General features: G+C 38.5%; 1 protein-coding gene across 1 annotated transcript; it reads left to right on the plus strand.

Moving 5' to 3' along the window:
• Nucleotides 1–11,320: 11,320 nt before the first annotated feature.
• On the plus strand, nt 11,321–15,228 carry masp2 (MBL associated serine protease 2). The gene is made up of 6 exons (XM_063880886.1): nt 11,321–11,414; nt 11,488–11,710; nt 12,196–12,373; nt 13,048–13,179; nt 14,325–14,521; nt 14,735–15,228. The coding sequence occupies exons 1-6, from the start codon at nt 11,407–11,409 to the stop codon at nt 14,894–14,896; spliced, it is 900 nt and encodes a 299-aa protein (XP_063736956.1). The 5' UTR covers nt 11,321–11,406; the 3' UTR covers nt 14,897–15,228.
• The last annotated feature ends 726 nt before the right edge of the window (nt 15,229–15,954 follow it).

Here is a 15,954-nt window from a genome sequence, read left to right on the forward strand (position 1 = left end):
CCCCTTACTGCAGTAAGGATTGGCGTAGGTGCTGGACACAATCAAATATTGACTTTCTAGCCGGGTTCACGGTAGCTATTATTGAACTGATGGATTACATGAGAGAAATTACACAGCTAAAATATCCTGCTGTTTGAGCCAGTTCAAATTAGTAATGTTTTTTTAAAAAGGTCTGAATAACACCACTGAGCAAAAACAAACAACAAAACAAACAAAATTACCTACACTTAAAGGCTGACTGCTGAGTAATGAAAGCAAAAGGCTTATAATTATAATAGCAGTTTCGGTTCATTATTTAATATTATACAAATGACAATGGCATATTATATTTTATGCACACACTCATCCACATACTTTCTGGATTTTGTTCTGTAGACTAAATAACTTGTTCGAAACTATCCTGTGTTGAGGATTATTTTGTTTTAATCTTTTTATTTTTAACATTTGTAAAGCACATTTTGGCCTTTCCCTGTGGCAAGTGTCATGCTTAATGAACTATACATACTACTCCTACTGGTTCATGGTGGATTTACGAGAAAATAGCTGAAAATAGACATGTTGAATTTATGAGAAAATTGCTGACAATAGATCTGGTGAATTCATGAGAAAATAGCTGAAAATCCTGCCTGCAGTAATTTATCCAATTAAGTGAAATGTGAGAATTCTTAAATAACCTTAAATAATGGTCCATAGAAATCTTACTCATCCAGAGTAGTTTCCGTAGTCATCTCTCGACTGGGTAACTGTCTTATTATCTTCCTGAATAGGAGATAATGGCTCATAAATATGCTTGTTTCACAGGTGTAAAGACTTGAGTTAACGTGGGTTCAAAGTGCTGATTCATGTTCAGGTGGGAATTTTAAGGCAACGGTGATGACATTCTCCCCCTTTATAGGCAGAGAAAAGAGCCCCTTCAATGATCCATCCTAGTTTTTATTGAACAAGGCTGCATAATCTCCTGAAAACACCCCTTGATGGTGAGTTACAGTTCCACACATTTCAAAGCAATGTAATTACATGTTCTCGTAACCGCTGGGAACTCTTCTCCGCCGCTCGCGTTAACGATGCTGAACAGACAAAGGCTCCTGTGGGCTTACTTGATTACAGTTCATCACACAGTATCTTTAATACTTACGCAGAAAAAAGCCCTCTATCAAAAGGACATATTTTAGACTTACATCATGTGGGAGAATAACAAGACTGGAAATAAATTATAATTCCGGAGAATAGAGAATCATACTAAACAGCAGCATATGATGCCAATCAGTATATCCATGGTTGAGATTATAAATACGAAACAATTTGATGTTGGAAAAGGTGCTGTCCACTCCTGACTTTATGCCCCTGGGCTCAAATGAGCAAGCAGAGAAGCAAACATCAAAGCTGATGCCTGCAAGCAAAGCATTTTATTGGCTTTCCTTTTGATGTGAAGGAGGATGGAGAGGAGTGCTCAGGCTTAACTGTGTAATTCAAATTTAAATGTGACTTCATATGTGCCGGTTTATAAAAATAACAAAGACTTCCATTTTGTTGATGCTCCTTATAGGAGAAAAAAACAACTTCAAAGTTAACTTTGAAACTTTTGTGTATGTGTCTGTTTGTTATTCAAATTTGTGTCTGCATGTGGCTTATGATTCAAGGCTTTTTACATGTCGGACAATTTGATTTGCAAAAACAGTGAGCATAGGTAATCTTGGGAATGACTCCTGAAGATCAAAGTTAGACTTTTAAACATACACAACCACAAGCAGGCTGGTGGACATCTAGTCTATACAAATATTCCATTGATCAATATCTTCATAGTAACATGTAGTCAAATCACTATTTGTATTATATAAATGTTAGATGTAGACACAAATAAATGTTAAACCTACCTTCATTATAAGCTGCATCATTGAATGCTACATGATCCCTGTGTTTGTCTCTGTGTTTCACCGATGTGTCAGAACTCATTTTCATCCCTCATCGAGAATTTTAAAATGCTTAACGTCAAATGGTTCCTTAACCTGGCCTTGATTGGTCAAGACAGGCCAAATTAACACGGAGCGCTCTACTAATGCTTCTGAGGAAAGGTGTTACAAACACGTTGTGTGGAGAGCCCCTGCTGAAAGAAAGGGCTGCCTCCTCTTCACAACAAACTCTATCAACAAAGAGTTACATTATGCTGATAACAAAAAATGGAATAATTACTGCAGCTGAGAAATTGACAACAGATGTGTTGCGTAAACCAAACACTGAGTAAATTTTAAATATACAACATAACCACATTAATTTGACATCTTGGCTATGAAAAACACTCATCATACCCTTATGCATTTGTATGTGATACATTATACAGTCAGTGTACATGCTTTATTTGAAAAATAAGAGATGGAAGATCTGTGCATTCTGTAGTACTTGTACTTTATTAACCCAGTGACTGTGGACACAGCGCCTGCAGCAGGCTTATTCATCTCTGTCAGCCCGGCTCAATTTGTTTAGTTGTGACATTTGAGATAGGTTGCATCCACAGTACATTATGGTTGACTAGCTGAGGCATTTCAAAGTAAAATAAATATATAAGTCACCTCTTTTAAAAATGCTCTAGGGAAAGGACATGCCCAGTAGGAATAATGGACCTGTCGCTGTGTATGCAGAAAGATCATTAGGACCTTTTCAGGGAATTTCCTCTGTTTAGTTGGAAGTATTATGATGCCATGTCTTCCTGCTGGTGATCAGCCCTTGCTTTCTGTTTAAAAAAAAAATAATTTTAGCAAGCACTTGACAACCAGGTGTCTCATATTACATGAATGATACTTTTCAAAGGCATCATAAAGAGCTACATCATCAGGGGTAGAGGGTCTTTGACTGTTGAATGATACCCCATTGTTCCTGACCAAAGTATTTTAGCACACATCACACAAGCCAAAGTGTCCTCTGCTGTTTCTCTCTCAAAAAAATCTCCTGTTTGGGAACACCAATGGGATTTGAGAGATTGTTTTTGCCAGCAGGGTCTAATGATGCATGATGGCTTAATCAGCCAACCTTTGCCAGCACTAAAAGCTGATCATTACGGGCCCTCTGCTCTCTCAGTGCTGAAGCCGTGGCTCAGAAAATAAGCTGTCACCAGCGCGAGGAAGGGCTTCAGGGATGCAGCACACTGTTTATTCCGGATGGCACTACTTTGGGAAGCTGGGCAGGTCTGTGGTGAGAAAGCAAAACATAGGGTTTCAAAGATTTAGTAAATGATGACCTTAAAGTGCTGTAGAACGCTAACCGCAGGTTACATTTATTGTAGCAAAAGTAGCAATCTTCTATATCAGATGTCTTAAACTAAGGCTCATTAGGGTGCATGCGATGACAAGTACCTCTTTTTCCTTCACTGTGTAATTAGGAGCACCAGTTAAAAGAGTAAATAAGAATACACGTTTGAGGAAGTTTTGACTTTATTCTCCTGAATATGTTGAAACAAGAGTCTACAACCATGATAGCGATGTGAGGCTGATTTAAAGCATAACTGTGCTTTGAGCTAAATGCTAACACTGGCAATATGACAATGCTCACATGTAGTAGGTATGATGTATATGTTCTTGAACCTAGAAGTCTAAGGAAAAATAAATATTCCACCTAATAATGGCGCCAAATGAAAGGAAAGTGTAACACCAAATACATCACAATAAATCCTGAGAAGGACATTTATATCTTCACAAACTGACCTTCCAGTCACACTGTAAGGCAACATGAAGTTGAATATGTTTTGGAATTATTTATTTATTTAGTTGACTTGCAACACAGGTCAGTGGCCGTATCAAAGCAGGTACAATGAAGTATATGTTTCCCATTTTCAGACCTCAAGGCCACCCTGGCCTAAAATCATCTGACCTTTTAGTAAAACTAGCAGTTGAGTGTGCTGATGACTGTGTGAACTCATCTTACCAATATATGGGCTTTAGATCTGAAAAACAACATCTTCTGAATTGCCACCCAACAACAAAGAGTCAGAGGGAGAAACGTCCATTTGTGAGACATTGTACTTTGTCATTTGCAGTTTATGACACCCTTCACTTATGAACAAAGCCTGATTTTAGACCTGTGAGCTGTAACTATTTTGATGGCAAATCAACCTCAAATTGCTCAGCAGGTTATATTCTAATTTTGCAGGCAGGGGCCATCTTAAACTTAACAGACCAAAAATCAATAGGATCACTTTATAGAACACTGTGTATACAGTTTTTTAAATACACAGTTATGAGTAATATATAGTCAGCAGAGCAGAGGCTTTGGTGCAATGGTGTGTGGGTGGTGCTGTACTTTAGATGGCAGTGCAATACATGTAAAGACTAATTGTTCCATGCTTCGTTGATCAAATGAATGACTCTCCACTCTGACAACTAATCTCATCACTTTTTTTTGTTTTGAACTCTTTCTGTGAGAATGTGTGGTCCGAGCAAATGGTTGGTCTCTTTGTGTTAAAAGGTTTTGAAGTATCTCTCTTTGAGACACCACAGCAGTGGTTGCAGTTCCAGCAGCCTGTCACTGAAGGAGCTGCACAGTGCAGTCAGGGTGTCCTGGAGGGAGTGGTACACATTGTCCAGCAGGGAGGACAGCGTGGCTCCCATTCTCCTGTCTCCCACCACCCCCACAGTCTACAGAGGACTACCCAGGACAGAACTCAGAGAAAGTAGTGAAGGAAATGGTTTAAAAATACAAATTGTGCTTAAAGTAAAAAACAAAAACCATCTTATCTTAAACTTGTTTGCAGCTTGCTAAACCTCGATTGAGGTATCCATTGCGATATAGTGGTCGGAGCGGTGTGACAGTTCTTTAGCACTTAGCATCAGACTCATGACCTCGAGCCACTTGTGTTGATAGTGTCATTAAAAGAAAAGGATTTCAGAAAGAGACTTAAAAAAGCCACAAGATGATATTGGCTGTCTTGATTAAATACTCCAGCATTCTGTATGATGTGTGATGTGTGCAATATGGGTCTCTAATTGTAGGGGTAACAATCCTGTGATCTTCCTTTGGCTAAGCCTTTGCACCTGTAAGAGAAGTGTTGCCACAGCAGCAGATGAGGAGCTCAAGTAATGTTATTTTCCCCCAGTATGTAGTGCTGCTTAAGACTATTTTCGGTACAATTGGCCCCTTGTGGGATGGCATTACACCTAATTGCAGTTGCTTTAACAACAAAAAAATCTGATTTGTCAAATGGCCGCTATGCATAGAAACACACACACTCACACAAAAAGATTCAAAATGTTACCACAGCATTACGGGTGACAGTGATGGTTTTCGTTTATAAATAGCATGTGAAGTCCCCGCTGCTGCAGAGGAGAGAGTCGTGCCATTACTCATATCGGAAATCCATGTTTAATGTTCAGGCTGACCATCATTTTTCTCATGCCTAACAGACCTGAAAATGTTTAATCAATTATACAAGAAGAAACCCCCCATTAATATCCTTACTGGATTTATTGAGTCATGGCCTTTCAGCACTATAATATAGTTTTACATCAGTAGCATGGGTATGTTCACAATGAGTAGATGTATTATGTTATTAAAATACATTTTCACTGCTGACTTTAACTTCATAGCGACTCATTTTTATCTTCAAGGCACTTTCTGTAAAAGTTGTTTAGGGTAAGCAAGTTACAAATGACCTCCTAGCCTTCAATTTTAATTCATTGCTTTTGTGAAAGAGAGCTGTTTGAAACCTAATGGAGGAAAAAGCGTGATGGCACTGAGCCGAGGCACCATAATGAAGTAAAGGATTCAGGGGCAGAAGCAGCACCTGTGTGCCATTTCTCATCATTGCCTGTTCGCTCCAACATCAGTGAATGCTTTACCGCCTTATGGCAGTCCACTGAATTGCTAAATCCTGGGGCTGTTTGAATTAGCAAGGAAATGACCGCATTTGTTATCTGTGAAAAAGAGCCAAGCTGGGCCAAATCGAAAGAGTAATAGGCCTGACGTCAGGGATGAAATCCAGCACAAAAAGACTTAACATCAATTCATCAGGAGCCGTTCTTTATCATTAGCATCTGGGGATGCTAGGAACCAGAATGAGCGATAAATTACACTCTGAACATGTGGGTCTAGCATCTGGGACACTTTGCTCTGTCACTGCAATCATCCTTAAGTGAAACAATACAAAACTTGTTAACATAATTCTGTGGATTTGTAAACACAACTACTCAAAAGTTAAAGGCTGTCTTTCAACCTTAAAAACATGTTTGATCCGATTGTTATTTATAAATTCAGGTTTATTAGGATAGTTTGTTTGTGAAACTGGATAAGACATTCATTAACATACCTTTAACATAATAAACTACATTTACTTAAGAAGTACACTTGTGGTTTTTTGCCAAATTATTCCAATGACATTTGCAGAATTACCAGTATGCTCCATCAGTAAAGAAAACAAAGGATTTGGTCTTGTTTGAAACATGAAAATAACCACAAATATTTAGAAGCCTAACAACCTTGGCCTGGATTTATTAATCTTTTATATTTGTATAGTCCATTTTTATTTATCTGTAAATATATATATAATATATGTTCAGCCACTTAAAGCTACCTTCTGTATGAAACATGATTTTTAAATAAAACTGGCAAGCCTTGACTAAAACCCTCATGTTTTTAAAATTAAATACTGTTTTGTCCGATGATTTGGGCGGATTTCCCCCTGTGTATCTCTTTTAACATTGACTACGCCCACAAAGATTCCAGCACAAGCACCAGTAACATTTATTCTCTGCATTTATTTGCGATTACCATTTTCGCTATGTCCTTTTCTCTGAAAGCTCCCTGTGCTCAAAGCATGCAGGGGATTGAAATGAGTCTTTAGCAAGAAATTGCTTTGAGACATTTCCAGGTGTATTTTTGTTTTTGTGCCACTCAATGTTTTCTCTGTGCCCACGCACATTAAGCAATAACAATGGAAGTGTTAATGGAAACATTTAACTGAGCCCGCTGCTCCCCACAGAACAAAGAAATATGTTAATATAGGCTATGTTCACGGCATTCAATCAATTCTGTTTCTTTTACTCATGAACATCTGGCCTCAAGGCAAGTGACAGAGAGCAAGTCTCCCGAGTGGCAGCAACATTCGAACATAGTTGTTCTTGTTCTGTGAATTAATGTGGATGTTCCTGCCAGCAAAATTTCAGCATTTAAAGTTCAGACATTGATAAATGAGTATAGGTACTTGATTCTTAGAGACATGTATGGCAGTATTGCTTATAAACTCTCTTTTTTTGCGGCAGGTGTGCTGTTAAAGACGAGCCCTATTGTATCGACTACATTAGACAAGCAAATTATAGGGGATTAACTCTATATTATTGCTCGGTGTTCTGCTAAAATGACACATCCCCACTTATTCAAGTCCTTAATTACAGTTTGCAGCGTATTAGTGGTTGAGAACACAGTGATTGCAGCAAGTTATCAGAAAAAGAGGATGAGGATGGCAGAAGGATGTCGTTGTGAGGGTAAATAGACCAGCTTGACTGGGAGTATTTTTTTCTAGTTAGAGATGTTCACAGAGATATGTAAATGTTGCTCCTGACTCCTTCCAGCATCTTAATAGATGTTGATTTGAAGCTCTCTCTCTTCCTGCATCTTTTGTTGCCTCTCCAGCTACTGCCAAAGTCCTTTCGTCTTTTAAATTTATGTCAGGTGGCTTATTCTTTATTTAATGATGGCATGGTACAGCAAGCAGGTGAAGCAGCACTATGAGGACAGCCTGTGTCTTGCGCTCATGGAGATTCAAGATTTGATCATGCTGAAATCAAAACAACCTGCGACTTGTGTCACTGTAGCTACGTTTTGTGTGCCAGCTCAGCTACGTGTTTGTGGGGAAAATGTCTGTTACATGCAGAAACACGCTACTAAGTTAAGAATTGCAAATGTGCTTTGGTCACGGTGCACATGTACAATGCTTGTCCCGGTATTCATTAGCCTCTGAAGCATTTATAATGTTTGCTTGTTTTTTGCATTGAGGAGGGCATTCAGAGTTGCCTGATTTAATGTACATATATACTCACTATTTAACACAGGGCACAGCTTTTCACATTCAGATTCAATGTATGGTTATTTTAAAAGTGTATTAACATGTTTTACATTTAAATTGAATCACAAACATACCAAACAAACTGCAGTTAAATCTCTTGAATGCATTCCAATTCTGAAAAAAATCTTAGCAGTCGAACAAACTTTTTTAAAGGGTACATCCACCACACATAATGTTATTAATTGTGGATTGAAAAGCAGGTCTATACTGATAGAAAACGTTCGTCCATAGCTGGAAATTTGGAGCACTGCAGCTTGAATTGATGGTTCCATCAGCTGATATCAGGAATCATAGAAATGTAGTTTAGTGCCTTACATCCATCTCCTTTTTTTGAATGAACACCTAGTTGCAATTCATTAAATGTTTATAGTTAAGCTCCAGTCAGTCTTTCTCAGCCTCCGAAGAGACCTGTTCTAATTCAGAACCAAGAATTGAAATGCACAATATTAATTTACAATTATATTTGTATATTCTTACTTTTGGTTCATTGTATTTTTTTTATTGATGTGTGCCTACTGTATGCTTTCGTTCATTATCGCCTGTATGATTGAATTCTGCCTCCAGTCCACAGCTGTCAACAGTAAAATGAAAGGTTTGTCACACCTTATACAATGACCTATAAGCTTGTGAAAGGTATGACCTTAGAGTGCAAGGTAAGGTATGAATTTAGGGTGTGAAAGTTTAACAAGCAGGGCAGCTAAGCAATGGAAAAGGTGCTTTTATTAGCAGCTGAAGGCATTTCCGAGGGTTATGTTGAATTTTCTTCAGTTTAGAAAATACTGCAGTGCAGATAACCCATCCATCAAGTCAGTCAATACAGCAAACAAGAAGTACATTTTGAATGATCTGCTTTTTGCAGCTTCTAATTACTACAGATTTGGCATTTCAGTGCCAATCGCTGAAGTGACATTTAGAATGTAGCCCTAGCCTTAACAAGGGGAGCCCTTGAACACTGCCTTCAGGGAATTTGTTCACATTTGATTTGGGTGCATGGTTCAGTTATTTAATAACAGAAAACTTTAAAATATATATATATTTAGCAGGTCCTTTTTGTGGTTGGGAAACCAAACAGAATTTAGGGGCCATTGATGATTCAAAACTTAACCTGTTCAAAATACTGGCAATGCAGATGTTTGTAACCAACCAGATAACACACTCCCCCTGATTAAGCTTGTGAATCAGATGATGAGAACACTTCACTTTTAATCAAGCCCTTCAAGCAGGAGAGTGCTGCATCACTGGGATCCAACAAAGGAACACAAAATGATTCTCTATGCCATGAGAATGTTCATTATGGACATACCATTCGACATGTTACCAATGAGAGAGATGACTTGTAGGAGCAATAATGAAATGAAGAGAAAGGATATTGAACTGTGTTGTGTAGTAGGTCAGTCGATCACCTTAGGTTTCTTGAACAATAGATGGGCATCTCCAGCAAAACAACATGTTCCACCTGGTTCCACAAGGTGAGACTTTTATTGAGGGACTGGTACTTTGTGAATATAAAGAACATAGCTGTGTAGGTGGTCCCATAGGCCCCGATTTGTCTGACAGCCACCACAGGAGTGACTAGTAATACTTATGCCTATGCCACTCTTTGGAAGGTGCAGAGAGGGCACATAAAATCCTTCAAATCAAACTTCAACATCACGCTAGGAGTTCAAATCTTTGCCGAATTAGTACTCTAGACTATGGTGGAGGTCAATCAACTTTAAAAAGATGACCAGAAGGTTAGAACAGCACATATTCTTTCGCAAGGGAGTCAAGAGAAGATATCTTTGTACCAAACTGTTAAACTGGTTGGGGTATGTTTAAAAGCAATTATGGAAAATGAACTTGATAACGAAAAAGAAAGAGTTTCTCAGGAGCTTTACATTAATGTCCACTTCCAGGAACAACACATATTTCCTGTTTCTGAATGAGCATTACAATTATTATCATTCACTGTTTTTCTATTACACATATTTTTTCCATAAATGTTTTTTTGGGTTGTCAGAGGGTGTGATTTCAGCTGGAGCATCAATGCCTGAGTGGCAGCTGGATGATATACAAGAGGAGAACATCTGCCATCAGTGAATCAGGTGAAAAGAGAAAGGTTAAAAGAGTTCCATCAGAGAGGTCATCTATAACGAGAAAAAACCCATTGATGTTCATGTCGATAATTATTGTAATTTACTTCAAATACTAGCTATTAGAGCTTCAGCGTTAGGGAGATAGCTTCTAAACTGCAATTCCCTTGTTATTAAAACCTTTACAATTCGGCATTTAGCCGAAATGTACAAAAAAAATCATGATGCTGTCTGGTCTCATTGACTTGAAATGTTGTTGATGTATCACAACAGTGTGGTTCTGTCCCTGTAATAGTAATTATGGTAAATGGACTGCACTCATAGCGCTTTTCTACCTTTACAGATAAAGTGCTTCACAATTTCCTTTCATTTACCCATTCACACACACATTCCAGGGAGTGTGTGTTCGCATGGAGACGAACCGCCAACCACATGATGATTCAAAGTTCACATGTGTTGTGTTGGGTTCTCTGTTGTCCAAACCTGGGGGGATGGGGGGGGACTGCTTCATGTGGGGGTCCCTAGACCTTCTTTATTTCTGGGTTCAATTTTTTATTTTATTTTTAAAAAATGGCCTATACTGTATTTATGGATTTCCTTCATTTCTGTGAGGATGAGCTACATGTATTTGTTATTATTAACATTAGTAAATATGTACACATATATTTTTGTTGGTTAAAAAAAACACCTTGCTGGTCACAATATGGTTGTAAAAGGTCTAAGTGAAAGGTTGGAGCCAGCCCACTTTTTCCTGAGGCTTTTATTCAACAGCTTTACTGCTCAGCAGCCATAAGAGCAAGGTCTGATATAATTAGCAGCACGAGTCTGATCCGATCAGCATCAGGTTTTACAGGGCACTTCATGTTTAGACATATCTCCTCTAAGTTGTTCATGTTAAAGCCATTTTTATAAATCAAATTCTTCATATGTTACCAATGAAAGGTGACAAAAATTGGTCACACAAAAAGGTCTAAATAGTGTTTCATTTGATTGAATGTAGACACCAGAGTAAGTGCTTTCAGTCTTCCTTACTGTTTTTGTAAGTAGTTGTAAATCGTGGTAAGAAAATGAGTTTAAGAGAATATAATAAATGTAGGGTTTTTTTGTGTTGATATATTTCTGTGCCTAAAGGGGGGTGGGGAATGATGACAAAATGATCATGTGCCTGTCTCACTTTGTTTACATACATGTCGGCCGGCCAGGACAGCTTGGGTTCATTTACCCTTGGATCACTGAGGGTGAACCACTTCAAAACCTGCAAATATATCTGGGGACTGTGAAGCCAACATGACCAGGTGAGTCTCAGTTAACATTTATTTGTGCTAAATATTCCTTAAACCTGCTGCCATCACACCTAATTTTGCCCAGTGGGTACTGTGTATTTGTCCTATTTTCCCTCCTCCGTGTCTCACTGAGTGTGGAAATGACAGGGTTATATGGCAGCTTCACCTCCCCCAACTTCCCCCAGCCATACCCTGACAACCAGCTCATAGTGCGGAACATCTCTGTCCCAGAGGGCCACAGGGTCAAACTCTACTTCAGCCACTTCAGCATGGAGCCTTCACACCAGTGTGAATATGACTACATCCAGGTATTATACTGCTGAAACTACAAATCCCAGTATCTGTACTGGATTATGTAGCCAGGTACATTTACTCAAGTAGTGTACCTTAGTAGAAGTACTACTAATTCTATATTGAGGACTTTACACTTAACTGGAGTATTTCCATTTTATTCTGCTTTATACTTCTACATCTTTTTTAAGCCAATATTTGCCTTTTTATTTGTATACATTTATATAAAAGCTGTAGTTACTGTTTACTTGAAAGATACAAATGATTATCCAATCCAAAATATAAACAAATAGTTAATACACGATAATATATTTATTTTATGTTACGAAATCTAACAGCAGTGTTATTAAAATTACAGAATGATCAAAATAAATGCAATGCTGAAATGGGCTTTTTATGCTCATAAACACCTACACTTTGCTACTTAAGAAAAAGGTCTGAGCTCTTCCTCAACCACTGTCAGTAGCATGATCCTTAAACAGCCTCTGCCGTGTCAAACCAGGTTTTGGCGGAGGGAAACGAAACCTTGCGTTTCTGCGGAGAGGAGGAGAAGAACTATGAAAGCAGCCCGAGGAACACCATCATCCTGTCAGCTGGGCGCCAAATGTCAGTGGTCTTTAGGAGTGACTACTCTAACGAGGGCCGATTCACGGGCTTCCAAGCGTTTTACACCTCAGAAGGTGATGCAGAAAAGTGACATTTGTTGCCACAAGGTAGATACATTTTTATTGGCTGTAATTGCACCAAGCAATGTGCAATGGACTTTCTAAAGATGTAAGGCAGGATTATATTATCACATGTATTGTATGTAAATTCTGATTTAAAAACAAAGAGGCTACTAACAACAGAAATGCATTAGTGACGAAGCAATAGCAAACACTGTTAATGAAACACTTTAATACTTAATTTAAATACAGCTATCTATATAAGGAATAAAACTGCAGGCGTTATAGTAGATTCAGAAGCACTTCCTATTTTTTTTTGCATCCCTTATGTACGAACAAAACATTGTAATTATCTTCCTGAAATAGTTCACAACATACCCTTTTTATCTCTAGGTTCCTTTTTTTCGGATTGAAGTGTGACTCTAAAATCAGAAGTAGTCACTAGTATCTGTTGTCATGCAATTAAAAATGTTACAATTTAAACTACCTTTTGCAGCACCTTTTATTTATGTCTTCTAGTGTTGAGCCAATTCAGACCCATCCATTGTCAGCCTAAATTGCTGTGGAGACACAACCTCTCCAGAAAAATGCAATTTAAAAAAAACAGTCACTATCTCACTAAGTTTAGTCACATCTTAGGAATACTTGAAAGTAACACATGTACTGTGTTACCTCTCTGTCTCCTACAGATATCAATGAGTGTGTGTCGAAGATAGATGGGGAGAAGGTTTGTGATCATTTTTGCCACAATTACATCGGCGGATATTACTGCACATGCAGACAAGGATACCTTCTCCATGACGACAACAGATCCTGCACAGGTAAGAGCCCTGCAGCCAAAAGCTCAAGAGGCATGTTCATCTGAGCTCAATCAAAGGGTCAAAAGCTGTATATCTTGCTTCAGTGCTAAGGGATTGTCACATAACATACGACTAGATTGATCTCTTTATGTGATTTCTCGAGCTAAATACACTACTCTGATCAGACACAGCAGATATTGAAGTAAGTAAAGCAATTTCCACTAGTGTGCATTGACTTCTGATTGATTTATTTGGTTTCAAAATACTACATTTCCACATTGTTTGTTGATTATATAATCAAATTCTTTCATTTGGCACAATTTGTTCCTGTGGTATCGAGGTGTTTAATAGAAATTTCAGACTTTCCCCTGAAGTGTGGAGGAAAATGAGATCACACTGCTTTATTGCAAAGTGTAATTAAAGATAATTATTTGAAAAAAAGCCGTTTCTCTTTCAAAATGTTCGCAATATTTCACAATACTGCTGAACAAATCTTCGAAAAACTATTTTCTGACATTTCGAGCAGGGCACACAGTTGATAGATTTCTATATTGGATTTCGTTTTATCATAGCTGGCCTGTGCTAACTTATTTCAGATTGAAATGGCACACTGATGCATAAAGTAGTTGATCTCTGCCAGCTGGTTGAAGGCAAGGTTAATTACTGTCGATTCCTAAGGGAAAAGCAACCTCAGAATGGCATTCAAAATTGATACCTGTGTGCAGCACAATAGTGTACTGACACTAGGTAATTAATCACAATTACCAGTTGATGTGCCTCAAATTATTATTCTTTGCCACAGGAAAAAGGTTGACAAAACAAATCATGCAATGAATAGACAAAAATGATTATCTGCCTACAGATTGTACTAATTGTATGAATTATAGGAACTCAGCCTCTTTGCAAAACTCATTTGTTAACATCATCTGCACCATTGCCGGGGCAATAATGCAAACTTAAATGAATCCCATTTTTTATTATGCCAGTGAATGTCCCAATTGGCACAAAATAGTTATTTTCTTCCTTACAAGAACTTTATCATAGCTAGTTCTGTGTTGTTGCACATACATTGTTCATCAGTATTCCAAGTAAAATACTAGGGCTGGGACACTGAGAACTGGGCACAATATCTAAAACATGCTTTAAAATGTGAGTCTTCCATGCAGTGCCATGCCTCAGCCAGGTGTTGACCTCGCTGTCCGGGGTACTGACCAGTCCGGGTTACCCGAACCCCTATCACCCCATGAGTCAGTGTGACCACACCATAAGTCTGCCAGAGGGCTACAGAATAATCCTGGACTTCCTAGAGCCCTTTGACATAGAGGGACACTCGGATGTCCCTTGTCCGTACGATATGCTGAAGGTTAGTTCAGTGACTTCAGAACATGCAGGGAGATAAATGAGCAATGTATTCCTCCTCATGCCCGTGAAGGCAGTTTGTTACAGACTTGTCCTCCTCGGGTGATATACTTCATGAGCATGCCGTTTCCTACATAATTAAGTTTGGGTGGACATAAATCGTCCATGGCTTTAATGAATCTTCTTACTTGATGTTCCCCCTTTTTTTTCCTCCAAGATTTCAACAGCTGGACAAGAGTATGGACCCTTTTGTGGATCAATGGCACCCGGTCGGTTTGACACAGGAAGTTACCAAGTGCATGTTGCATTCAGATCGGACTCTAGTGGGAAGAACAAGGGATGGAAAATCAAGTATACCAGCATTAAGACTGAATCCTGACGGCTTGTTGACATGAACATTTTGTGGGACCATAAATGCTATCCAAACATTTTACACAGTGACTTTTACATTGTGGCAACTTAAAATAACTGGTGTGTAGTGTTGAAGCTTTGATTTTGTGTTCAAGCATGAAGCATTATCTTTATGATAATCACCAAATATCAAGGAATCTCATTGATTGGATGTCATTTCCACTGTTATTGGGAATGTGTTATTCTTTGTTGGCTGAGATGCTGTTGTAATGTCACCTGCACAATCCTCTTTTAACTACTTTTGAATTAGCATTTCATTGTTTGGTTGCTTGTGGGAATAAAAGAACACTTAGAAACACATTCAAATACGCTAATGTAAGTGTTTTGACCATACCATACAGCCCTTTAGCCACATGTTATCAGACAAGAATGCATACACAACGAGTAAGCATTCATTCACACATTATACTGTAGCTTAATTCAAACCATTCTGCATTTTTCCTGCTGAAGACAGAAACACATTTTAATGCTCGGGCAGAAATAACAAATCAATTCCGTGCAGCATATAGGACGTCAGCACGTCTTATCTAAGGAGCGATGACTGCTAGTCATTTAACCTTCATACATTATGCAGCTTGTTCTCAGCAATCCCAGCTCTACTCCTCTATCAAAACAGTCATTATTGGGTTCTTCAGTCCCATGAAATTGCCTCTCAATTGACACTTTTCCATTCCCCCGCTAACATTTTCTCCATCTCTGGCCCACAAGTGGGGCTAAAGAGCACACCTGAATGTGCCGCGATGAGAAAGAAAAGCATTTGTGTTGATTTACACTCCGAGTTTTATTCATGTTCTTCTGGTCACTCGGAATAAGCCAACGCCACTTCTCTGTGAACTTATGACTTTGTAAAAAGCTCATAATATTAACTTTGACTGCTCTGTTTCACTGCTAACATACTTTGGACTTCGAAGGCCAACATAACTTAGTGAGGTGCGTACTGACCCATACATCACCTTGACATTTGCAACCCAACAGAATCAAAAGCCTCAGGTCAACAAGTCTTGTCTGAAACTCATCTGATCACAT

This window comes from Eleginops maclovinus, chromosome 1 (assembly GCF_036324505.1).
Source record: "Eleginops maclovinus isolate JMC-PN-2008 ecotype Puerto Natales chromosome 1, JC_Emac_rtc_rv5, whole genome shotgun sequence".
Taxonomy (NCBI): Eukaryota; Metazoa; Chordata; class Actinopteri; order Perciformes; family Eleginopidae; genus Eleginops; species Eleginops maclovinus.